The 20,579-nt window shown below is 53.8% G+C and overlaps 7 protein-coding genes across 7 annotated transcripts; 4 read left to right on the top strand and 3 right to left on the bottom strand.

Moving 5' to 3' along the window:
- Positions 1–2,440: 2,440 nt before the first annotated feature.
- MAA_09309 (uncharacterized protein) lies at positions 2,441–2,985 on the top strand (the record flags this gene model as incomplete). Its single annotated transcript, XM_007827307.1, has 2 exons — positions 2,441–2,501; positions 2,549–2,985. The coding sequence occupies 2 exons, from the start codon at positions 2,441–2,443 to the stop codon at positions 2,983–2,985; spliced, it is 498 nt and encodes a 165-aa protein (XP_007825498.1).
- An 889-nt stretch (positions 2,986–3,874) lies between these two features.
- Positions 3,875–5,195, top strand: MAA_09308 (Major facilitator superfamily domain, general substrate transporter; the record flags this gene model as incomplete). Its single annotated transcript, XM_007827306.2, has 2 exons — positions 3,875–4,220; positions 4,288–5,195. The coding sequence occupies 2 exons, from the start codon at positions 3,875–3,877 to the stop codon at positions 5,193–5,195; spliced, it is 1,254 nt and encodes a 417-aa protein (XP_007825497.2).
- A 427-nt stretch (positions 5,196–5,622) lies between these two features.
- Positions 5,623–6,911, bottom strand: MAA_09307 (Mitochondrial substrate/solute carrier; the record flags this gene model as incomplete). The annotated part of the gene is made up of 3 exons (XM_007827305.1): positions 5,623–5,835; positions 5,898–6,648; positions 6,715–6,911. The coding sequence occupies 3 exons, from the start codon at positions 6,909–6,911 to the stop codon at positions 5,623–5,625; spliced, it is 1,161 nt and encodes a 386-aa protein (XP_007825496.1).
- A 916-nt stretch (positions 6,912–7,827) lies between these two features.
- On the bottom strand, positions 7,828–9,644 carry MAA_09306 (Fungal transcriptional regulatory protein; the record flags this gene model as incomplete). The annotated part of the gene is made up of 3 exons (XM_007827304.2): positions 7,828–9,155; positions 9,224–9,334; positions 9,521–9,644. The coding sequence occupies 3 exons, from the start codon at positions 9,642–9,644 to the stop codon at positions 7,828–7,830; spliced, it is 1,563 nt and encodes a 520-aa protein (XP_007825495.2).
- Positions 9,645–12,383: 2,739 nt separating this feature from the next.
- Positions 12,384–12,865, top strand: MAA_09305 (U6 snRNA-associated Sm-like protein LSm7; the record flags this gene model as incomplete). Its single annotated transcript, XM_007827303.1, has 2 exons — positions 12,384–12,660; positions 12,738–12,865. 2 exons carry the CDS (start codon positions 12,384–12,386, stop codon positions 12,863–12,865), a joined length of 405 nt encoding a protein of 134 aa, XP_007825494.1.
- Positions 12,866–13,510: 645 nt separating this feature from the next.
- On the bottom strand, positions 13,511–15,802 carry MAA_09304 (PAB-dependent poly(A)-specific ribonuclease subunit PAN3; the record flags this gene model as incomplete). Its single annotated transcript, XM_007827302.2, has 5 exons — positions 13,511–15,043; positions 15,103–15,203; positions 15,263–15,390; positions 15,497–15,614; positions 15,724–15,802. 5 exons carry the CDS (start codon positions 15,800–15,802, stop codon positions 13,511–13,513), a joined length of 1,959 nt encoding a protein of 652 aa, XP_007825493.2.
- Positions 15,803–17,256: 1,454 nt separating this feature from the next.
- MAA_09303 (UBX domain-containing protein) lies at positions 17,257–18,923 on the top strand (the record flags this gene model as incomplete). Its single annotated transcript, XM_007827301.2, has 2 exons — positions 17,257–17,394; positions 17,478–18,923. 2 exons carry the CDS (start codon positions 17,257–17,259, stop codon positions 18,921–18,923), a joined length of 1,584 nt encoding a protein of 527 aa, XP_007825492.2.
- Between the last annotated feature and the right edge of the window lie 1,656 nt (positions 18,924–20,579).

Here is a 20,579-nt window from a genome sequence, read left to right as displayed (position 1 = left end):
GGCAGAATCACACCGGGGAGCACAATATATGGTTTTACCTTGGACTTGGTCTGCCTGCAGGCGCTACATGCCTGCACGGCCCTGGGCCGCCTTATCAAGGGCCGCGTAGCATGCTCCATGGCAATTCTCTATTCAAGTCGACGCACCGTCTGTTCATGACGGGGTGGAACATGAATGTCAGCCAATGACGAAATGGTTGTTCGAGTGAAGGTGGACGAGGCGAGTTGTCAAGACCAGGATTGAAAGACCAGGGCTGGGACTTGGTGCATCAACGGCGCCCCGCTTTTTCCTTCTCTCTATTCCCGTTTTGCAACTGCCGGGCAGGCCAGGCGCTAAACCCAAACAGGCAGGACGGTCCCTTTATATAAATAAATCTCATTTAATTTATGTCGATTAAATTTTATAGCCTTATCAGTGCACGCCTGAATATGTGTGTAATTTACGGTTACAACTTACAAGTGCGTTTTTAAGGTCTTTCAGGAACGTATATTACTTCAAGCTATTAACACCTCAATATATGGTTTAAGACCCGGCTAGCCGTATTTTTTTTATTCCCTTGTAACTTGCCTAGGTAGGTAGTTTTATAGCTAAGACATTTGACATGTATATTTATATATAAATTTATATATAACAGTACCTTGTAGGATTAACAAGGCAGGCTTTAAGTACAGCCACTTTTTTGGCCTAGTCTTTAATAGCTGTAAGACACTTTACATGTACACAGGTATTTTACAACAAAAATGCAGATGCCTTCCGCCAATCCAAATTTCATCAGTAGTAATCCAAGATGATGCAAGAATCAAACCTGCAGAGTTTAGACCAAGCCTCCCATTCTCGTGGTTTCCTACATGTGATGTGACTGTGGGATTTGGATGACTTCTCCCTCAGCCACCAAACCTACACCTTGTATAACTAGAGCCACTACCGCTCTGCCTTGAGACTAATTCACTTTCGGCTACCAAAAATGGAAACCATCTTCAGCTACTACGAAGTCCAACGAAAATTTCATGTTTACAGTCGACATTCCCCACAATCTGAACAATGTCCACCGACTTGTGAGGCCGTTTGAAGCTGGCATCTTAATTTCAACCTTGACTTGCCAAGCGGAAATATTGTCCGTAAACGATGCATGTGTTCAGCCAGAATGAGAAAGCCGCAGTACATGGAATGTCATTGCATCCGGGCCTCTCACGTACTTGACTCTTCAGCATATACTTGACAGTGGACCGGCGTATCTTGCAGGCACAGTAATCGGTATTCGCTGCCGCAAACAATGATTTCAATAACTTCACATGGCGAAACCCCGTAGATAAGCAAGCCCGCGAAAGTCCGTTCATGCCAAGTATAGCGCAGCTCTACGTCGCATTGCTTGCTCTGTGCCACGGAGTTTGGGATAAAATGAGAGAAGCGGTGGGCCTGCCCTTTCAACTTTTTTTTTTTTTTTTTCCGTAATTGATAACTCACCAGACGCCAGCCATGTATTCGGCAGCGGGATTTTTCGATCAAGGTTTGCCGGCCAACTGAGTGCTACACAGACGACGGTGCTATGCAAGCGCCACATCACCGTTTGGATCAACCATCTCATTTCCGATTAACGAGCAAACATCTAAGCGGGCAGCCACTAGTTCATTAAACACAAAGTGGGGCACAAAGCATGATATCTATTCTCTCAGTTATGTTTACTTTCTCTAGAAATGTCTGGATATCTGCAGAAATGAGACTCGGCGTCACAGACAGCTCAGGTTGGACCCTGTCCGCAGAATAAACAGGACCCGCGGAGAACGTCTGCCATCAAAAGTGACACTCCCGACATTTGAAGACCAATGTACAAAGAACCAGAGACTCCTCAATAGTGCTCTTATACCCCCCCCCCAGATTCATCCGGCATCTGCCAGAATTAGACGCCATGACCACCTGGGGCCTCATCTTGAACATGGACCCGCGAGACAGCCCTCACAGCCAGATTACCCGCTTCTGCACCCCGACACAAGGATCAGACGATAAGGCAGCTTCAGATGAAAGCAGTTGAAGAGGAGGGCTACTCCCCGGCCGTCGCGCTCTGACCTCGCCCTCCAAGGCCTGGGGACGGACTTGGTATTGCAACCATCGGATGGCAAGCTAGCCTTCACTCCGAGGTTGCCATGTCGATCTTGATGTTGCCATGCAAACATTGGATGAAGATTGAGATACAGAGATGAGGCGATATAAATTCCGACTCTATCAAAGGTGGACCACGATATTGATAACAACTGATTCCAATTTCCGCATCGGACGGCCGGTGTTTATCGGCGAATGCAACGACCGGAGTCAATCACATATGTATATCCCATCGACTCGAGTACAAAAGGCCTCGAAAATCCTGTCCACCAGCTCATAACCAGAACCCTCAACCACGGCTAGCCATTCACTCCTTTCCTGCCAACCACCTCGCTTCGCCAAGATGCGCTTCTCGCTCGCCGCCGCTCTCTTCCTTGCCGGCTCAGCCCTGGCTGCGCCTACCGGTAAGTCTTTCACAATCGACCACACTCGTCAACCACTTTGCTAACAGTGTCCGCCTCAGAGCTCAGCCAGCGATCTCTCATCACGCAGGTCGGCAACGTCGTACTCCAGCTAGAAGATGGCGTCGGTGTAACCGCCGTCGAAGGCACACTCGACACCCTCCTCGGCGGTGCTCTCCCCAAGGTTTGCCTGCTCCTCGTCCCACGTCCCCCAGCAGCATGCATCAGACTAACCCCCCTCGTGCAGCTCGAGGACGCGCTCGGCGTGACCTTTGCCGAGAAGCTCCTCGGCCTCTCCAAGAGCGGTGCCGGGCCCGGCGCCGTCCAGGCCGTAGGCGAAGCCGTTGCCATGCTCCTCCAAGGCATCGGCCTCCCTCAAGTCGACGCGTTCCTGGACAGCGCCACCGGCGGAGCCATGTCTTCGTTGGAGGGTGCCCTGGGGGTGACGGACATTGAAAATGCGCTCCATCTGTCCGGGGGCGTTTAGCAAGCAGTCATGAGCGAGACGTGGGTGCAGCATGTTGGTGGTGGTTCCCAAGATGACACCTGTCTGTGGTGAAACAGGCAGCATTCCCGTATATAGTAAAATCTACCTTTACCATGCGTGCCAGTTCCATCTTCCAGCCTGACGGCTAGTACATGACAGGACGGCAGGCAGTTGGCTGGCCCAAGCCATGCTCGCTTACCCATTTCCACAGTGTAACGCGGAATATAGTCCACGAAACCCTCCCAGTCACACCATCTTCCCAACGATTCCGTCGACAACGACACCCAGAGACGGCCTTGTATGCCCCTATTTCATACGCTGCACGAGCAAAATGACACCCCGGCATCTCCCTGCGCCGGTTTCCCGTCCAGACAAACAAAGGCTCATCAGCTCCTCGGCGCCGTCCGTCAAGCCCGGCCCAGCAAACTGTTGAATCTACACCGCATTTCTCACGTCACAACAAGCAAGAGCCTCTCTCTCTCTCTCTCTCACTCCATAAGAATGCAGTTCTCAATGATCCATCCTCCTTGCCCAATGCCCGATGCCTGGTCTTTCAGCATCCCACAGACGCTTTGCAAACAATGCCCGCCGAGCAAATCTCGACGACGGTCAATGCCAGCCCCCATCGCAGCTCATCTCGTCTATAAATCCGCCCTCGGCCAACCCAAGACGCTGTAAACGAGCCATACCACGCCTCGCCTCCTTGCGCCGGTGTATTATCCAGACATCCCACGTCTAGCCGCCATCTGCAATGAAACACACAGGTTCGTCTGCCCAAGGGGGGAGAAAAACCCCCAGTCCCGCGGGGTTACACTTGCCAACATGCGCGTTCGGCAGACCCAGAAAGCAGAGACACAAACGGGGACTACCCCGACGGCGGGCGCGAGGCATGGACAACCATCCTCGGCTGCTGGTGCGGCCTGCTCGCCCCGATGGGCTGGCTCAACGCCCTTGCCGTCCTGCAGGCGCGCGTCTCGCAGCACGAGCTCGCCGGCCTGCCCGAGTCGACGACGGGCTGGATCTTCAGCACGTACGCGTTCTTGATGTTCTCGTGCGGCGTGCAGGTCGGTCCGTGTTGAAACCACCAATCCAAAACCGACAGCTGCAACCGGGAGGTGGTGCTCTAACTGCTGGCCGCGCAGGACCTATATTCGATGCGTACAATGTTAAGCTGCTCATCGTACCAGGGAGCATGGGCATGGTTGTCATGGCCATGATTCTCAGCATCTGCAAGGGTTCGTCGCGCCCTCCCCCCTTTTCTTCTTCCGCGCATCACGGCAATTTTGACACGGCCTTGATTAGAATTCTACCAATTCTTCCTGACATTCTCCGTCCTCGGCGGGCTCTCGGCCTCGCTCCTCTTCAACCCCTGCATCGCAACAACAGGCCAGTGGTTCGGCAAGCGGCGCGCGCTGGCGACGGGCGTCGTCTGCACGGCCGGCGGCACAGGCGGCATCGTCTTCCCGCTCGTCATCCTGTACGCCGAGCCGCGCGTCGGGTTCGGCTGGTCCGTCCGCATCGTCGGCCTCATCTGCGCCGTCTCCGCCCTCTTCGCCTGCCGCCTCGTCAAGAAGCGCCTGCCGCACAACAAGACGGCCGGCGCGCGGATGGACTTGGGCGCCCTGCTCGATCTCAAGTACGCCCTGGCCACGCTGGCCGTCTTCCTCGCCGAGCTCGCCGTCCTCATTCCCTACACGTACATCTCTTCGTACGCGCTGCACGTCGGGTTCGAGGCGCACATGGCGCTCTTGATGAACTCGCTGCTCAACGTTGGCGCGATTCCGGGCAGGGCCCTGCCGGGCTTCGTGGCCGATCGCTTTGGGGCCTTCAACAGCTTCTTGGTGACGGCGGCGGCCTGCGCAGCCAGTGTATTTTCATTGTGGTACACCGCCGCGGGTGGTCGGATGGCTGTGATTTCGTTCACGGTCCTGTTTGGGTTCTGGTCCGGCGCCACGATTGCGCTTACACCCGTGTGCGTGAGTAGGGTGTGCCGGATTGAAGACTATGGAAAGCGGAGCGGAACGACGTATTTGGTTGCGAGTGTCGGCGTTCTGGTCGGCGCCCCCGTCGCTGGTGCAATAATCAGGGCGGGCGACGGTTCGTATTGCGGCATCATGGTCTTTTCGGGAGCGGTATACGCCGCTTCTGCGGCCACGTTGTATTGGGCGAGAGGGGTTGCTGCTGGTTGGGGGCCAAAGGTGATTTTCTAGATGAGGCATACGATGTCGACGACGACACATATATGGACACACACATATATAGCGGAAGCGTGTGGATTCCATGCAGAAATGTGGCCTGTTGTAATGTAGTTATCCGCCAAACCCAAAACGCCACTGCTCACTATCCATGAGCGTTTCCCAATTCCCAAATGTCTATCTGATATGTCGCTTGTATTGAGCGGCATTATTGTGGGTATTGTACAAGATGGAGGAGTATGCCAATGTCTGAAAATTAAAAAAAAAAAGTATACACTTGCGCGCAGCATCTAGCGTTGCAACAAGATAAGCAGAGATCCACTGATGCCGTTATCAAGAAGAAATATGTGCTCTTTTGCAAGAAAAGCGGAGTCAAGGCACGCGGCCACTATTGCTTTTTGCTGAAGCGGCGGGGATTACGGCCGTGTAAATTGTCGTTCGTCTATGCAGGGGTATTAAAAAGTCGGAGGATGCCCTCGTACATGCCAAACATGATGGCTGCACTCGGAACTGTTCGCATCAGATGAGGCGTGAGACCGCCGTACAGACCAATCATGCCCTCTTCTTTCCACACCAGCTTGAAGCACTGGATCAAACCGGTGTATTTCGGAAGGCCATTGTCCATCGGGGCCTGTCGCAATCGGGTTCGGGCGACCTGGAAATCATTGTCAGCAACCCTATGAGCCATCACCCAACACCGTCAACGTAACACGGTACCTCGTGAGGATATGCCAAAATGGCGGCAATTAGTTTCGCGCCGCCAGCGGCACCAGCCTTGCCGGTCCAGTCCACCGAGTTATCCCACCAAGTCTTTTCCCTCCCGCTGCGCTGGATGCGCTCCTCTCGTCTGGCCAACGATGCCTTCATCTGCTCGTACAACATCCACTGCAACGTAGACTCGGCCACCCCCAAGTAGCTTGCGCTCATTCCCTTGTACAGGCCGCGAATGCCTTCGTCGCGAATGATCTGTCGCACGCAGTCGTAGCTATTACGGTACTGTCGCTGCATGACGCCACCGCTGCGCTCCGAAACGTTCTTGTCAAGTTGCAACCGGGTCTTGACCATCCAGATGGGGTTTGTCGCTGTTGACGTCGCTACACCGGCTGCCACGCCAGCTAAAAGATGCACCCAAGGAGCCTCCTCGCCACGATTCCAGTACTCGGAGATGATTCGCTTGCCGTTACCATAGACAAAGAAGTTTATGCTCCTTGCGGGCACAATGCCCACCAGATTGGGGCCTAGACCTTTGAAGAGAGCTCTGGAGCCTTCAGTACGATATACTGAGCCAAGGATGTCCAGGGTGTCGGTAAGATGATACAGAGCGGCTCTGGCTGGATTCAATCCCGCCAAGGCCTGTCCTTTAGCCATTCTAGCGGCTCGGAGTTGCGCCTGGTAAATGTCGGATTGTAGCCTGGTCTTGAGCACGTCAAGCGGCGCAGTAATGGTCGCAGCGGTCATTCCCCCAACACTATAGTCGAGCCATTATTAGTAAAAGGTCTGTCGCCGAAGAGGACAAGTTAGAGAGCAGACGAACCCTCCCGCCATCATGTGCACCCACGACTTTGCAAACGGCAAAGCCTTGACCTTCCCTGTTGGCGCATCGTCGGGGATCACATCTCCCGTTTCCCTGGACTGGATCAGCGCCGCATGCTCGGCAGGGACATGTGAGTGTTGGAAAGGTTTTCGGTCGTCTTGGCCTACCGCGAATGCGGCAGGCTGCCGTTGGGCCATGGTAGGTATATTCTTCAGTATAAACTGACGGTTCGTTTGTTGTCTATGTTTCCTATGTGAGGTGTGAGATGTGTCTGCGTCGCTATGCACGGATTGGTCGTTTTGAGTCGTCAGAGGAGGCAGACGGCAGAGAAAGGAAGAAATCTGTCGCGACAACTAGGAGGCGTCAAATGAGGCTCCAACTTTTTTTGTGCTGTGTCAAAGTTCCAAGTATTCACTAGCGTGGGCCTGGTGGAGTCGGGGTGACCAGAGTGGCCACGGAGACTAAAAGTGACCAAACGCAACGAGCTTAGATACACACCTTTCCAGTAGAAATGCGCCTAACGCTGCAAGTATCCAGCCGGTCCAGGCCGTCCCCGGTCAATCTAGAAGACATGCGGGCCAATTCTGTCCGCCTGCCTCCGTCTCTCTGCACACAACTTTAGAACTCACATAACTCACTTGTTACTCCATAGGACAGTATCTTGTGATCTCCTTACTTGTCACACACGGTTGCACAAGTATAACATCGCATTGAGTTATTAAGGCGCAATGTTTCAAAAGACGCAAGCAGCTTCGTCTTCTTTATTAGACCCCCACGTTCATCCCTTCTCCATTATAGGCCGTGACAGCCCGCCTGTCTGAGATAACTTATCGTAGGCTGGTGGCAAAGGGAAAATTAATTTCGAGTAGCTGTTTAGGAATCTATTTAGTCCATCGGGACTATTTGAGTCTATTTAATATACATTATTTCAAAAGCAATGACACTTCGAAATGCTCTGTACTGATGCATCTGTCCCGCGCACCTGTTGTCTCTGAATCGTACATTTCATGCCTCATATATTTTCATTACGCGCATGAGCTTCCTTGTATCGTCTTAGCTGGCCGCCTTTCGTATGTCGTCAATATCAAAAAGAAAAGAAACGGGCTTTGATCGTCATCTCGACGGCGGATTAGATGGGTCTTGCGCGCGTCGTATTGCATCCATCTCGCCTGATATGGGCCCAAAATGCCTAGGGCGAATCGGTTCCCTTATGCGAGGTATTCCCCCCAGCCCAGCTGCCAGGTTTGGCGGCCTTTGGTCTGGTGTCTCGTGTCGTGCTATCGAAATAGAGTCTGGGCTGTGAACCATTGGCATGCTCATGTCAGGGTCGGCTCGACTTCCCGGTCCAGGTGTGCCTTCGGAACTAAATATACTACTTCGAGATTCCAAGGGCGCTCGGGGATATCGAGTATCGTTTGGGCCCAGAATATCATTGTCGCTTTCCGCCATCGTCTCCGCCTCAGTCCCTAATTCATATTTAACTCTCGCTGCTTCATCATCTGTAACTGACTTCCAGCTACACTTGGCGTGCTTCTTAGTACATCCCTGACAGGCTGTAAGATGCTTGATACAGGGCAATCGCAGGCGGCGGCACCGGTCACAGGGAGGGTTTATGACATCGCCTTTCGAAAGTCGATCAGTGCTTTGACAAATGAGTGACCGCAAGATTTCTCCCCTGCTTTCCGCCGAATTCATCATCTGATTGTCCAGCGGAGTTCCTCCCGGGGAACGCAAAGACTGCGTGGATAGGCGGTGCTGGTGATGATGCGGCGAGTGAACAGATGGCGACGACGGGCCAAGGTTGATGGCTGACAATCCAGCGTCGGAGGCAGACTGTGGCTTTATATTGGATGGAGCCATTGTCAAAAATTGATGTAGCAGGTCTGCATGCAAGTCGTACGAGGTGCTAAAACTGTTCTGCCGTCCAGGAGCGTTCGGAGGTTGGTGTCTTGGGCCTCCACTGTCTTGACTTCGTCTACGAGACAGGTCATTCTTCCTGTGGCCAAGCCTGTGATGAAGAATGCGGGCTCGAGCAGCCACTTCGTCGGCCTTCTTGTAAAGAATCGAAGCTCGTTGTTCCAATATATCCAACGTCGCCAACTCAGCAGTTTCGTCTTCTTCGAACGGGTGTTCAAGGGGGAAGCGATCTAGGGCTCCAGACGATATCAGTCTCCAATCATCCTCAGTGATTTCAACATGGACGCCGTTATAAGAGAATCGACAGAAACGGCTGCCGTCAGGCATTGTTGTGAGGCTGAATTCGCCTGGGCTAGCCTTTGCAAAAGCAACCACGTCAAGCCAGCTTATTGGTGCCGAGACGGGCTGTGAAGAACTAGTCTTGATGGGTCCATCAAAGAACTTCTCGATACCTTTGAGTAGTCGTGGTCCGGTTAGCTTTGCCCCCAAGTTTGCCGCCAGACTCTCGTGTCGATCTAAAACACCTACACACAGTTATATGTCAATGGTGGCAAGTTGATTGGAGAGTGTGTACAATCCATGCAGGGCGTACCTTCATATTCTCCAATTAAGCTAACAATATGAGAAAAGGTGTCATGATCCCCCTCGATAAGGCTAAGACGCTCAGCATTAGGCCGTGGTACATAATTGATGTAAGGTCCTCCTGTAATTTTCCAAATTTGTCAGTTGAAGAATTGTTGATGGCGGGACGAAGCATCAAGTGTCAAAAGCAGGTAGTATATCAGCAGCTCCCACCCCCCGGAGTTTGGAAACTACCCGCGAGGATATATTCTAAAGGTCGCAAAGCCGAACGAGAGGGTGACTATGTCGTACAAAGGCGCATACTCACCCAGTTGATTAAATACGCCTGATCTGACAGGTGGTGTTCGTGCAAGGTGGTCTCCATGCTGAACACCAGCCTCTTGGGGGTCTCGATGTCGTTTGTGAAAGTCTAAATCGGGTACAGGTGCCATGACGAAACACTCCTCGGCGTAGTTGTTCAATTATGATTGATTTAAGAGTTAATCGACGTGGCGCGAGAAGCGGGCCGGACCATGTATCAAGACACAGGCTTCTACAGTCAACTTGGCGAGGATGGCGCAGCTGGCTTGTACAATATGTAAGTAATAGCGCAAACGGAATCGTTTGTGAAACTCGTTTGGCGCTGCATTGCGGACACCCAGCCAAGGATGACTGGTGGGTCTGCAAGGGAAACGGAACAGTATTTGACCAGGGCAAGGTGTCGTGTAATCTCAAAGCCCGTGTATTGAACTCGGGCGTCAAAATTCAAGAGGTGAGTTGTGTCGGATTAGACCCAATTCTGGGCAGAGAAGGCTGTTCAAGACCCGAAAGCCCACTCGCGATTGTGTGAGAGGTTGTGTATAAGCCGCCAGGATGACAAGGTGGTTTGGGAGGCGGCACGGGTCGTATATAAAAGGTATGCTGCATATGAATGGGCACTTGACGTAGGAACAACCCAACTACCCGCCCAACAACTGACTTTGCAGTCTGATCCCCTCAACAAATACAAATTAGGTTATCGGCCGGGACCGGCTCGGGTAGGTTTGCAGAAAGTATTGAACGGGTCTTTGAGCTCACGATAATACATCCACTGTCTCTTGAGAGGGGGTCATGTGGGTATTGCTGGGCAGCTACCTTAAACTTAGGCAGGATATGGAAGTGATGGGCGTTATTGACGGCGGAGAGGTCCAGAGGTCCAGAGGCTGAAAGAACAAAGTTGCCAGAACTGCGTTTCCCACTCGACGCCTTACTGGAAGATGTATACTTCGTACAGGCGCCCGTTGCTCATATAAAGTGCCCGCTTCCCGCCACCGCCTCTTGCGTAAGTATTTACTGGAGACCAGCAGCGCTAAAAAGACTCAAATGTTATCAGCCACGGCCCTCCTCCACGCCCGCAGGATGTCCGCATACCGGCTGTTGGCTGGGTCGACGCAGGTCGACAAATTGGTAGGCTGGTAGGCAAGCAGGGGGCATAATGGAGCACACACTGCCGCTCCTCAGCGGCAGGCGCTCTTAGCATGGCAGGTCAGGGCGACGATCCCACTCTGACCGAAGCCATTATGGTGTCAACCTCCAGGGTTATCCATAATGAAAGAGTCCGTTATACTGTGGGTGCGTGGGCCAATACACCCAACGGCATCAAGAGAGAGTGGACAGGCACCTCTTGCGGACAGGCTTCCATAAGACAGGTGCTGGTTTTGGACATCGAGCTATGATTTGCGGTCCGCGCTTCATCGTAACTCGTAGACCGAAATCAGTGTCTTAAAACAAGACAACGGTCCGCCACGTATCTTTCCCTCGGGCACCTCGCGCTCTGCTACCAACGGGCCAGATTCCATTGAGAGTTGGAGTCAAGGGACAATCTTTGCTGAGCCCGGTCCATGACTGTGATATCCAGCAAGGCCCGCCAGCAACTCCCAGACAAACGAGTGAAATGGTCTGGACAAATCGCACGAAACAGCATAGGCGGGTCTCCAGCAGTTGGCCTTTGGACCTGGACGCGATACTGCTCTCGCCAGAACGAAGGAAACCGTAACGTCATGGCTTCAGCCAAATCGTCCGTGCAGGTTGAGATATTACCAATGTCTCCTCCGGCGCGTGTTTGGTTTGGTGGAAATGCAAGGCGTCCATGGGCTGCTCTGCTGGGTACGAGGCATCCCCTGCCACAAACTGCTTGACCAACCCCGAGTACGACGTCCTTTGATGTCGGCAACTGTTTCCTTGGGATTCGTTGAAACATCCCGACTGACGTAGGTGATGCATTTCGGAGACCTGCGACTGGCTCAACATCGGCAAGAATGCACAATGACAGCATAGTGGTGACAATTGGCCCAGTCGATGGCGCCGCGCGTGGGAAATCTTTCCTCGCCTGCCAAGCCAAGCCGTTGCATCGACGTAGTACAAGACGGAGCGCGGAGTAATACTTGTTGCTTGTCACATCTTCTTTTTGTGTTCAATGTTCTTACCCTCCCTCCCTCCTTCCTTCCTTCCTTCCATGTCCTTCCTTGATGCATGTCGCTCAGGGTCCCATGCCCTGCACTGCAGTCTAGACTGCTCAGTCTTGCCCCAAACTAGCCTTACTGATGGTCCCGCGCCTTTTCAGCAACTTGCTCATCAGCGCCACGTCCCTGTCAGAATATGAAGTGTAGGATGAACTAGTGTTCTGAGCCCTGACTGCCCACCCTTGCACCCATGAAAGCCGGAATAACTTAATATCTAAGTAAATAGAGGTACTACTTTAACCGCTATTATCCGATTGGCTATTAAACCCCGGACCTGACTCTCCACAAGGTCCTCGACTCTTAAAGAGACAAGTTCCCCGTCCAGCGCAGACGGAATTCGCACAGGCAATGTCAAACCCGTTGCCGCTTGGGAGTTGCAGCTACGCCCAGGGATGCCGCCTTCCCCACCATGTTCTCCCGTAATTGCGGCTGCGGAATCTCCGCGCAAGGGGGCACAAGTAAGGTCATTACCATGGGTCAGCTTGAGAGCTGCGAGAGCCGTAAGAGGCGCTAAACCCAAATAGGACCTCCAGTTGACCCCTCTCGGCACGCTTCTGCGCCGCCAAACCGCAACTCGCGTCTGAAGCTTTGGTGAGGGCAGCTTTTTTTCTGCCATCCCGACCCAAACGGCCTATCCCATCGGTGACAAGCACGCGCGCGCGCACACACACACACACACACACATGCGACATGTCCGATAGACCCACGCATCGAGGCGGAAGAGGAGGAGGAGGAGGAGGAGGTCCTCGCGGCGGACGAGGTGGTGGTCGTGGTGGTCGTGATGGTGGTCGCGACGGCGGCGACAAGGGCGAGAAGCCCAAGAAGGAGAATATCCTCGACTTGGCAAAGTACATGGACAAGGAGATTACCGTCAAATTCAACGGCGGACGAGAGGTTACGGGCACGCTGAAGGGCTACGATGCGCTCATGAACCTGGTGTTGGACGAAGTTAGGGAAACGGTTCGAGGTAGGCTCTGTCTTTTTGCCTTTTGGGTGACGAGAAGCCATGGCCGCAGTGACGAGACGAGCTGACACATGCTGCAGATGAAGAAGGAAACGAGTCCACTCGACCTTTGGGCCTCGTTGTTGCTCGCGGTACTCTTCTCGTGGTCATTGCTCCCGTCGATGGAAGTGAAGAAATCGCCAATCCCTTTGCAACGGCGGAGGAGTAAGGTTGGATTTGGTGCCAGATTTGAAACTCCAACAAGCACGGCCAAATTTGCATATATGCGACGATCTAGAGGCCCTGGGCTCACCATACGGTCCTGAGCCTGTGCAACAATTCGCGATAGGGCTCGCGCGATAGTTTAATCTGTCGTTTTGCTAGGACAGAAGACGGGCCACATCAGATAGCAAGTAGAGGATGCGCCTCGCAACATCACAAACGGGTCGCCATCATGGTCGTGGCAATGATGCTGCCATAACCACCACATCATGGGAACCTCTTTATGAACAATACAGATATGACATTTTTTTGGGCTTAGTTCTATGCAGCTACTTTATCCACTACTGCTTCCACCGCTAGTTCGAATCAATCAATGATTCTCATATCACCAAGAGTAGCCGCTCGCCGATCCTAACAGGCTTCATCCATCATGCCATCCAGACCCAGGGCAACCAACCGGTAACCGTCACTGCTTAGTCATTCCTACCATCCGAATGCCGTACCTCCAGGCCAAGTTAAATTCCCCTTCATCGGTGCTCAAAAACAATCGAAGCAAGCAAGGAAAAAGGAATTTCGTTTCATCCACGTATAAACCCCATCTTTACATGTGAGCACTCTTGGACCGGCGTGGTGGTGTCGTGCTGAGGATCTTCTAGAACCCCCTACTCTGCTTGCTAGTCTTCTGGAGCTCCCCAAACGCATTGCCCAGTTGCTTCTTCAGCTCCTTATAGCTGACGATAAAGCTGGTCTGCTCATCACGGCTGGTAAGGCAGATCCTCTCGTCAGTCCCTGCATCCAGCCTGTTCAGGCACCGAAGCATGTGGCCCATGTCAAGCACAGGGTTTCCACTAGCGTCGACCTGGTGGAAGACATAGTCCCTGAACAGCTTGAGCATGTACCTCTCTCCGTTTTCAGACCACGCTCGATCCCCTTCGAGTTCCTGCCGCTCATTGATGCAACCAAGCTTGAGGAGCAGGCGGGCGATGCGGCCGTTTTCCAGTTCCCGGTATAGTTCGGAGTTGAGGTCGTCAGACTGGTGTTGAGATTGGTCGAGAGTGGTGACGATATGGCCGGCAATTCCGCGAATGAATTCTTCAATGGTCTTTTGTGAAGGTGGCTGGGCGGGCGTGAGGAGCCATATGATTGTGTCGCGGAGCTCGACAGAATACGAGCGGGCCATCAATTCGATGGAGGCTTTGAGGTTGGTGAGTTGAGCTGGGGGCGTGTTGGTGGCTAGGGAGAGGATTGTGCGGCCAAACTGCATGAAGTCATCTTGCTGGAGTTCGGGGACGGGCCGGCGCATATCGAATTGGACTACATCGAGGATGGAGCAGGCGTTGAGGCGTATGCGGTTCTTGCCCGTGAGGATGATTTTGGTCACGTCGATGCAGCGCGCGGCCAGGTTGATGGAGTGAATGGACTTGAGTGCGTTTGCGATCTGAGCTATGTAGCCCCACAATACAGCTTCGGAAACTGGTGACTTTGCTTGGAAGCGGTTTCCTGGTGACGGTGCGCCAGCGCCAGTACTCAGGTGAACTTCGGCTAGAGTTTTGGCCAGAGGGTGGTAGTCCTGTACAAATATAAGGGAGCTGTCACCAAAAGCTCGTGTCGTAAATGCATCGTGTATTGTAACTATGTTTGCATTGTCAATCTTCCTCCAGTCTTTGACGGATCTGATGGCGTGTTCGTTTGTGAGTCTGAAGCCCTCCAGTCTTCGTAGGCAGTAGAGATTGCCCGTCTTGGATGATGTCGCTTTGTAAACCCAGCTGGGATAAGAAAAGACGTTTGCATTCTTTCGATGGTTGGTGTCGAGCGGTACTAGAGAATGATAGTTCTCCATCTGAGGTAGTTGTGAATTGGGCATAACCTGAAGTGAGGCCTCTGCCTTCCTTTGCAGATCCTCTCGCAACTTTTCGGGTATGAAGAAGTCATGTGTCAGTCGGTGATAGGGCATCAGATCTTCTCTGTAAGGCCCAACCGGTGCGTAAAGATGGTGCTGCAAGGGCTGAAGAGGAGCAGCAAAGGCGCCAGTGGGCTGATAAAATCCTCCGGCAGCCCCAGCCATTGCACCGTGATCGTCAGCATAGGGGTTGAAGTGTGCGCTGGGGAGGCCTTGACCAACTGAGGCCATGGCAAAAGGGTCATAGTTGACAGGGCCATCTTGATTCGATCCATTCGATACACCCTGGGTGGACGCGTTATTCCACATGTGATGGGTAAAGCGTGTCTGCCGTCAAGACATACCTGTGAGTTCAACTCAAAGCTTGGAGTGAATTCGCGAATGGCTGCTGGGTTGAATATGGCACTTTCTGGGTCGGCGGGAGTGGCTGAAAGAGCCGGGGATGCTACAAAGTGGTGTCAGCGCCGCGGTCCGCAGAACTGTATACTGAAACATGGCGACTACCTCCTAGCCCCCTGGGTGTAAATGCCGGTGCATTGGCGGCTTGTGTAGAAAAAGTTGGTTTCTTGCCGGCGGACTGCAGGTTTGCAGGGGTAAAGGAAGGAGACTCGACATTTAGAGCTTTGCGAGACCTGGGCAGACGTGTCAGCACAGCATATGCTTGGATACTCCATCACGCAAGCGCATAGAGGCAGACGCAAAGCCGACTCGGTATGCGGCATTGGTGATCTGACATACATGTCTGGTGGGTTTGAGTTATTCTTGTTTTGATCGTGGGAAAAGGTACAACCTTGGTCTTCGTATCGGCAGTGACCATAGATTAAGACGTTTCGACAGAGCGTATCCTTGTTCTCCGCTATAGGCTCGGGGTTAGCTCCATGAACTTTGCACGTTGCCGTTGCCATTTCCATTTCCATTCCCATTTCCATTCAAGGAAGGAGAAGCACGGGGTGGTAGTGTCGTACCGCGTCCCTTTGGTTTCGGAGACGAGGCTGAACCGGCTGGGCGCCTAAGATCCGAAGTCGCGAATCGCGACGCCGCCATTGTCTAGTTGGGTGAACCAAGGAGAGAATTCCAGCTCCTGCGGTCGCTTCTACGACGTCTGTACCATGTCAATGAGATTTCGCGACGACAGAGGGCACCGGGTTTGGGCAAAGCGACACGCGTGCCAGGTGCGCGAGCATTCCCATGCCATGCCATGACGGCGGCGGGGGAGTCGAGGCTGTGATGTGGAGAGGCAGCATTGCTCAAGCACGAGTGTAGGGAGGAGACGTAGAGCCGGGCACGCGTGAAGGTCAACTTACCTTGGTGAAGCAGTCATCAGCCATGGCTCAATTGGCGGCGGAGGCCTTGCGCCCATTTACAAACGATGGGCAGGAACGGGGGGCGGGTTGTTCAGCGTGCAGCGTCGAGAGAGTGGGAGCGGAGGTGAGGCAAGCGTTGAGATGGCGATGGTGGGCCGGAGCAGCGGTTGGCACATGGCAGAGCCAATTCATGCCGTAGTTGGGAGGGGCGCAACTGGGGCCATCATCAGTGGTGAGTTCCAGAGGCCGATGGCACCTGCGGCAGCAACGAGACGCCCGCATGACTCAGGAGGCAATTGGCCCTGGGCTGAAGATGTGATTGATAGGCGCACAGCCTTGATGGATGATGGTCAGCTATTTGCTGTTCACCATGACCAATTGGTAGCCATTATATTCGTCCCTGGGCATACATGGAGCAAGTACTACCGGGAATCTACGTGTTTGGCGGCAGTCGAGGAGGTTACATTAATGGCTGCAGCCCCGCGCTTCCATCTTCTGACCTTGGATGTACTCGCGCCGAGCAGTACGCAGTAGTCGCAAACGACGATCTCCATTCCTCCTCATTCCACGCAATAAGAATCACGGAAATAACTACCCGCGGAACAGAAACCCATGCAGGAGCATAAAATTGTCACGGCGGCAAAAGCCATCAACTCCATCGTTCTCTGTTCGACGTTGAGCTATAGGGTATCTACGCCGTGTTGGTCGTGTAGAGGAGGTTGTATGTACCTGCGGGAGCTGAAACGCAGCCTCGCCCCCGTACCATGATTGACCGAGGAGCCTCGTAGAAGAGAAAGAAAACGAACCTGTCATAATTCACATTCATGTTTCTTGCCAACGAACTGGCGCCGGCATATATTCACGTTTGCCCGAGTAGTACCCAGTCAGATTGCATCGTCAACTAAACTCCATCCAGAGCCGTGTCTGTATTCTGGGGTACCTGCGCTTCCCTACCGAAGGTACTCCGTGCCTCCGCTCACCTTGCCCCACCAAAGCTGTCTCCTCAAAGCCAGCCTGTCTCACAGCTTCCAGTCAGCACGCATCACTCAAACTTATAAGTTACAAACCTCAAGCGTACGCCACAAATCCTGATCGAGTCGCCGTCGCCCTTCCCTTCGCATGGTCACGATAACAGAGACGTTTAGCCCCACCACACTGATGGCCGCATAGGCAGCTCGTCACCCGTCACCCGCCATGGCAGACCTCAATGATGATGACGTGGAACAGTTGTCCACTACGCAGCAGGAAGCTCTCCAGCAGTACATCCAGGTCACCAACCAAGAGCCGAAGGAGGCAATCCCTCTACTGCAAAGGTCACAATGGAACGTACAAGTAAGCATTCGATCGTCCCTAGACAGGCATCTTTCCTTGGAAACCCTCAACTCTACTCTCTCGTGCCTGACATGCCCCTCCAGATCGCCATTGCCAAGTTCTTTGACGGCGAGGGCCCCGACCCTGTAGCCGAAGCTATGGCCGCTCAAAATGTCCCTCGGACGACAGCAAGACACGAGAACTTGCAGGAAAGCCTCCTGGCCGAAGGCTTCACCCCTCGATCGCAGCCAAGACAACGAACAGACGCCGCGCCGAGAATCGTACCTCAGCCGCCGATAACACATCGTTCGCCATGGCTTCTGGGCCTTCTTCTCGCCCCATTTGGCTGGGGATGGCGCGCAGCCTCGACGCTTTTCAGGACATTTTGGTACATTCTGTCCTTCCTGCCGGCGTCGATCCGACCCCGTTCCGTGACGAGCCGTATGTCGTCTGGGTTCAAGGACACGAGCGGCCGCCGAATGCTGATGCCGCGGGATACGGCCGCACGATTTAAGCGCGAATTCGACGAAGAGTACGGCCAGAACGACCTCCCCTTCTTCGAGGGCGGGCTGGCCCAGGCGCATGATCTAGCCAAGAAGGAGCTCAAGTTTCTTCTGGTTGTTCTCTTGTCCCCGGAGCACGACGACACTGCGTCATTCATTCGGGAAACACTCCTCTCACAAGACGTAGTAGACTACATCAAAGACCCCACAAACAACATCATTCTCTGGGGAGGGAACGTGCTAGACTCAGAAGCATACCAGGTAGCCACCGAATACACATGCACCAAATTTCCCTTCTCGGCACTAGTCTGCCTGACGCCCAGGGAGGGCAGCACCCGCATGGGCATCGTCAAGCGGCTCGTCGGCCCCATGCCGACAAGCACCTACCTGTCGGAGCTGCAAAACTCGGTTGAAAAGTACGGCTCCGACCTTGACGGCGTTCGAGCGGAGCGCACCGCCCAGGAAGTATCCAGGAATCTCCGCAACGAGCAAGACTCGGCGTACGAGCGCTCCCTCGCCATCGACAGAGAACGCGCCCGCCAGCGAAGAGAGGCGGCCGCGGCCGCAGAAGCCGCCGAGTCACTGGCGCGGGAAAAGGCACACGATGCCGCGTTGCTTGAGAGCAAGCGCAACCAATGGAAGACGTGGCGCGCGGCCAGGCTGCTCCCCGAACCAGCGGCAGGCGACAAGGACGTGGTGCGTGTCGCCCTCAAGATGCCCGAAGGGTCAGGGGCGGGTCGCCTTGTCAGGAGGTTCCCGCAGGACGCGTCGGTGGAGGAGCTTTATGCCTTTGTGGAATGCTACGATAGGATACGGAGCCGTGAGGACGGAGCTGATGACGACGACTACTCAGATGACTCTACGGTGGAGGCCCCCGAGGCTTATGAGCACAAGTATTTGTTCAGAATAGCCTCGACGCTGCCGAGGGTGGTGTATGAAGCCAGCACTACTGCCACGCTGGGGGAAAGGATTGGCAAATCGGGCAATTTGATAGTCGAGGAGGTGTTGGGCGATGACGAGGATGAGAGTGGTGAGAGTGGTGACTGATGGCCGGAAGAGTCCGTGGCTAACATATATATTGTCTGCGGAGTACCGGGCATGGGGGGAATATGTATCAACAGGCTTCCAGTATTCCTGTAATGTTTGATGTCACGAGTGAGGTATTAGATGGCACAAACGTGCGATGGTGGTATTATTAACTCGCGAGTTGTCACCCAGACTTACACGCGGCCGCCGGTCTACAAAGCCAAGCTTCTTGCCTCGGGGTTACGTAGGTAGAAAGCAATCTTGTGGGTGCCAACGCGTCCATGCTTGCACCTCCAATTAAGCCATCCCCGCCCAAAGTCATGCGTGCGTTCAAACCTGCATGGTTTACGTACTCGACAAAGCGTGGCCAAACAGGCTAGGTGATTGCGTAGCAGCTGGAGGCTGTGCTTCTCAGCTTTGTGCGGTGACGTGGGTGGGATGTACTCGCAAGTTGCCCGTGGGAGCATGATGCGTTGCGCACGCGAGTCGTGGCTGGGACGCGGCCACTGGCTCACCACGTTGTCAACTGGTCCTCCAAGCTGATGGACTCGGTATGCACGCAGTATCTGCAGTACCTGCAATACTACCAAGGTAGTTTATTTGCCTCGATGCGTAGCCAGCGGGAAACAAACTTACTCGACATTGAAACGTCACCGCAGAGTGAGACAGGGGCTCACAAGCCACAAACTCCAGATGTCGACAGCTACAGAGTACTCCGTACATGTGCTGTTTGTACGCGTTGCGCTAGTGCGGGCTGCCGCCAGGGTCTTGGATTACATGCTGTGTGGCCCATCAATGATTGATCAGCCCCATCCACCCCATCTACCCAGATCAACCCCGTGATCCCCGTCAACGCGTGCTCACCTTGAACCATGCCATATCGACTCCGTCCGCTGGCTGACACTGGAGAGCATAAGCCTGGATTTGGCTTTTGCTAATTATCGTTCTTGTGCATATCGGCACTCTGGACTGCGGTTGTCTCGTCGAAACAATAATTTGGCTTTAGCCCCTCTGTTCTGCCACCTGGCATCCCCTGCTCAATCAGATAATCCCGCCGTCTCTCTACAAAGCACACCCAGACTGCCAGTGCACCGCCGTCAAGTCTGTTGTCCGCCATCATTCGCCTCGATGCTCTTTTGACAACACCGTGTTGCTACTCCAACTCTTCATTCTCTACTTCTTCGCACGGCACCAGCGGGCGCGGCGTGCCCTGTCGTTGATCCTTTGAATCATCTCCTCCTCCGTAACTCTTCACCCAACAAATTCCCCACACTTGCCCGCATTGCGGACGCAGACGAGGCTTGAAGCCAAACAGCACTTGACCACTCAACCACTTTGATCCTTCGCCATCCGGAAACCTTTCGAGGCAAAAACCAAGGGACCAACCCCTGTCACTTGCCCACTCAGTCTTCCGCCTCCTGGCGAACAGCCCGACAGGTGACAGCTCTGAGCCACCCAATTGATCCGCAAGGTCCGCGACTGCCCGCCAACACCGCATCTTCATCGAGAGAGACCCTGGCTTGGCTAAGCCTGCCCGCATCTGACAATCGCGATCTCTTCTTTTTCCCGCCTCATCACCCTCCATGTGTCCCTAGTCCTACCTCTATTTCTCGTCGAACTCGCCCTCTCTACACCTATCTACGCTATACCGCCTAATCCAAGGTCGAGCAATTATAC

The sequence above is a fragment of the Metarhizium robertsii genome (genome assembly GCF_000187425.2).
Source record: "Metarhizium robertsii ARSEF 23 chromosome Unknown MAA_Scf_3, whole genome shotgun sequence".
Classification (NCBI taxonomy): domain Eukaryota; kingdom Fungi; phylum Ascomycota; class Sordariomycetes; order Hypocreales; family Clavicipitaceae; genus Metarhizium; species Metarhizium robertsii.
This window is presented reverse-complemented; position numbering and strand designations above follow the sequence as displayed.